We start from the raw sequence: 4244 nt of genomic DNA, 5'->3' as shown, positions 1-4244 counted from the left end.
TTTTTTTAAGCTGGTAATTGCCTTGAATTTTGGAAGAGGAGGACAAGTGAGAGCTTATATTACAGGGACTAATTCTGTCTCCAGAGAAACCAGTGGAGTTAGTGCATGAAAATAGCTTCCAAGTGAGAGGAAGCCTCAGCTGGGGGGGCAGCGGGGGGACAAAGAGAGGCTTCTTCCTTCCTTCCCTCGTCTCCTTAACCTCCCGCTTGATATTTACTTTTAATTAAGCAAAACTTGCATTAAGGGTATTTACACATGAAAAGGTGTTGAAATGCCGTTTGTTCCTAGTCATAAGTAATTAGCCTGAATTTGTGAAAAGCATCATCAAGTCAAACCAGAGAGCCGATAAGAATTGAATGCACTTAATACTTAGAATCAATCCTGTCGTACTGAGCCTTCCTAAATAAGCTACGCAGCCTACTTTGTAAGCGCCTGGAGAGTCGTGCTGCTGATTTGTGACCGTCCTGCTAATTTGTGACCTTTAACCGCTCCTTTATCTCTTACGAGCTTCAGCAAGTTCCGTTTAAGCAAGCCAAACTAGGAATATGCAGATAGGAAAACCGTGTTTAAAATAAATTCACCGGTCCCCAGTGCACTTAAATCCCCACCTGGAGCTTTTCTTGCTCTTTTTTTGTTTGTTTGTTTCCTCTCTCCTTTGTTACTGGAGTGAAATTATCAGAGGAGGAAAATCTTCCTCCACGGCTGCCTTTCAAGTGACCAGAGCCAGCTGGAGTGTTTGGGATCCTACAGCTGCAGTGGAACAAACGGAGCGTATGTCCCCCTGCAGAGCTCTGTACAGATATCCAGCATCCTTCCCCTCGGACTGTTTTCATTAGAAAAAGTAGAATATGGAGACTTGGGTATAAATGTTTACACACAGTCATATAATTACATAACATGAAACATTTTACACAGATTGAGGTGAGCATCTTTTTAGACTTTTAAACATGAGGAGTGCAAGTTTAATGTAATCATTGCTTCTTTAACACTGAAAATATTATGGATTTGTTTTTTAAAAAACTTAAAAATACTGCACCACTCCATAAACAATGTTTCCATTAAGTAGCTTGGAAAATTAGGCTTTATGTCAACATTTGTAAAAATTAGAATCTGATGTAGGTCCCCTACAATTTTAAAATAGGTTACTTATCTGATTTAATTTTTGATGGCATGTAGACATTATACTTCACATTCTTTATACGGCAGCTGCTGGCACTTGCACTGTCCGTAGCCATTAATGATGATGAAGGGTCCTTCGTGGGTGGGTTCGTATTCATTATAGGGTCCTTGGTCTGACATATTTGCCATATGCAGCCTTGTTTGGGATCGGAGCTGCCTGTGGTTTTGAATCATTGAGCACTGCCTAATTCTTCTTAGTGTGGGAGGGCAGCACTTCCTGGAGATGAACACTATAAAAATGATAAAAAAGAAAGAAAACAATAAAGCCATTGTTCCTGTAATTACCCTCTGAGTGAAGATGGCATTGTTTGGCTCGGGGAAATGTTCTTCGGTGGTAACGACCATGCCTGCCGTAGTTGGAATCTCTTTGTCTCCCATATGGAAATGAGAAGAGCTTATTCTTTTCGTGTACTCGGTAGTCGGAACTGCGTGCGTTGTAGCCACGGGTGTAACAACAGTCGATAAATTCCAGCAAAGCTGAAATCCGTACACTGCATCCAGAATATCCTCTCCCTGGGTGTGGTCGGGGCTGTGGCACAGGATGGAGTGCTCCCACCGACCTTGGAAGCCACTCAACCATGTGGCCAAGGCGCAGATCTTTGGGCTGCATTCCCACAGATTGCCGGAGAGGCCCACCATGGTGAGGGACGTCAGCGAGCTCAGGATCTTGGAATCCAGAGTGGTGAGCTTGTTGTTATCCATTAGGAGGGTTTTAAGGTTAGGCATAGTTTCAAAGACTGTTAGGTCGATGGCTTTGATTTCGTTCCCAGTCAAATCGAGCTTTTCTAAGGTGCTCCAGGTCCACTCCATCCCACATGACAAGTTGCTGATTTTGTTCCACTGCAAGAAGAGCGTGTGCAGGCTGCTCAGCCGGAGGAAGTGAGCAAAATTAATCTTTGTCAGCTGGTTGTGCTCTAGGTGAAGCTCCCTCAGCTTGATTAATCCCGCAAATCCGTTGCGAGCCAAACTTCGCAAGCGATTTGTGCTCAGATCCAGGAACTCCAGGCTACGACAGTCCCAGAACAGGCGGACCGGGATGGTCCGCAGGGAGTTGGATCGCAAGTGCAAGGTCTGTAGCTTGCGAAGGCCGTAGAACAGCTCGGGGTGCAGAGAGGATAACTGATTAAAAGAGAGGTCCAAATTCTGCAGGTTAAGCAGCTGGCTAAAAGTTGTGTTTGGCAAATGAAAGATTTTGTTGGAACTTAAGACTAATTCCTTAAGTTTATACAGTCCTTGAAAAGAATCTTCTCTGACTGTTGCAATTTGATTATGATCTAAGTGAAGCCAAGTAAGTTGACTGAAGCTTGCAAATTGATCCCTTTCAAGTTCAGAAATATAATTGTGCCTCAGTGACAAACCTAGCGAGCCCTTTTCAGTGGTGTTTGGCACTGAGTGATACCCCTGAGAGTCACAGTAAAAGAGCAGCTTCTCACAGCGACATTTTGGTGGACAAGCCATGCCCAAGGCAGGCAGCATTTTTAAAACCATACTCATTGCATATAGTGCTGCCAGCATACGAGCCCCTAATGGCCACTTGAAATGTAAGCCTGCAGAATATAATTTAGGAAAACAACAAGATAGGATAGCCTTATCAGTATACTTTGAACATCACCATGGAAGATTTCACTGCAGATAACATTGCCATGCATTTCCGACAAGCTAATTCTAAATGCAAGAAACAACTTACTACGAAACACAGAATACTTGGATATTACACTCAGTCTTTATCTCTATTACAGAGGATTACAGTGTCACAATCAGAAAATACTCTTTTTTTTTTTTATAAGGTTCAGTGCAGAAAAATTTGCTTTAGCACCTAACTGCTCCTTTAAAGCATAGCCCGTCGTTCGTTATACAAGGTATAGAGAAACGCAGGAACTTACCCATTCTTTTGAGTACATTGGAGGTTGCATTCAGTCGTAGTTTTAGACTCAACGCAGTGAGTCTGTAAAAGGCTCTAATGTAAGATAGCCTTTGAATAATTTACTGGGCTTAGTGTCCTTTGATATTAGTGCAAAATTGAATCCAGGGTGCTCTCTTGATATATTCCTTTTGAAATCACTGGCTTGATCTCCTCTGACAGGTCTGCAATTCTTAAATCAACGCTTAATACAAGTTTTCGTCCTCTGTGGCTGCTCAGCTGTTTAATTGAAGCTCACGTTTTCTTTTTCCGCAGCTGTGGCTTCCTTTAGTCCTAACTTGTTGATGGCAGATGGGTGGCTTATTGCTGAGAGAAGCTCCTGTAGTAGCATGAGTGCATTTACTGAAAAGCTTTTCAGGGAAGCGGTACAAGAATGGATTTGCTTATGCGCTGCGACCACACAGGGCTGTATATAGGCTGACGTCACCTGGTGACGTTCCTTTTGTTTGGGTTTTCCAGAAGCTTTGCTGTTTTAAAGCATTGTGGTGCATACTGTGATCGCGTTAAAGACCACTGATAGAGGGGGGGAAATGCACGGTAGGAGTCCTTCGTCCCCGCGATAGAAGGAGCAGGAACGACTTGCACCACCCCGCTCCCCCTCCTACATCTCTGCTGGCTGTGTTCAGCTGGTGTTAAAAGCAGCGCAGAGCTGCGGTTGGAAGTGCCTCGGTGCTAGCTGCTGCCTGCTTGCTGTTAAATAGCGCTGCATAAAAGGAACTTTTAGATGCAAAGTATGCGGAGTTTGAACAGAGGATGCTGGTTAGCACCAGCTTCTCGTCGAGGTGAGAGGGATTCGGCAGCCGAAAGCTACACGTAATAACTGCTTCCAACTGTGGTCCCTGCAAAAGTGGTAAAAGGAGAGAGCAGTCATTTAGATGAAGGTAGCGTGTCAAAGTACAGCGCACAGCCCGGGAGCGAAGGACAGGAGTGAATGTTTCAAGCAATGAGAAATTTCTGAAAAAAGCAAAGCTTGCGTTAGGGCACAGGAAAAATTTAATTGGAATCCAGCTTGACAGCGTGCAGTTATGAAACTAGAAAATCTATTTTTTATTCCTCCCCAAACGGTGGGGTTTGTACTTGTTTTTTCCTGGCGACTGGAGTGCAGGAGAAGAAGTCGTGACTTTGGCATTTACTGTTGGGACTC

The 4244-nt window shown here is 43.9% G+C and overlaps 1 protein-coding gene across 2 annotated transcripts; it reads right to left on the bottom strand.

The window, feature by feature from the left end:
* Window positions 1–984: 984 nt before the first annotated feature.
* LRRTM2 (leucine rich repeat transmembrane neuronal 2) lies at window positions 985–3485 on the bottom strand. Of its 2 annotated transcripts, none has more exons than XM_010183605.1 (2): window positions 3063–3485; window positions 985–2726 (listed from the first exon to the last, which is right to left on the bottom strand). In XM_010183605.1, exons 1-2 carry the CDS (start codon window positions 3064–3066, stop codon window positions 1180–1182), a joined length of 1551 nt encoding a protein of 516 aa, XP_010181907.1. In that variant the 5' UTR covers window positions 3067–3485; the 3' UTR covers window positions 985–1179. The 2 variants fall into 2 exon arrangements, with proteins under 2 accessions (XP_010181907.1, XP_010181909.1); XM_010183607.1 differs by having other exon boundaries at window positions 985–2298.
* Window positions 3486–4244: the final 759 nt, after the last annotated feature.

This window comes from Mesitornis unicolor, unplaced genomic scaffold, assembly GCF_000695765.1.
Source record: "Mesitornis unicolor isolate BGI_N332 unplaced genomic scaffold, ASM69576v1 scaffold4424, whole genome shotgun sequence".
Lineage (NCBI taxonomy): Eukaryota > Metazoa > Chordata > Aves > Mesitornithiformes > Mesitornithidae > Mesitornis > Mesitornis unicolor.
Note: the sequence above shows the minus strand (reverse complement) of the source record. Positions and strands in the feature narration are given on the sequence as shown.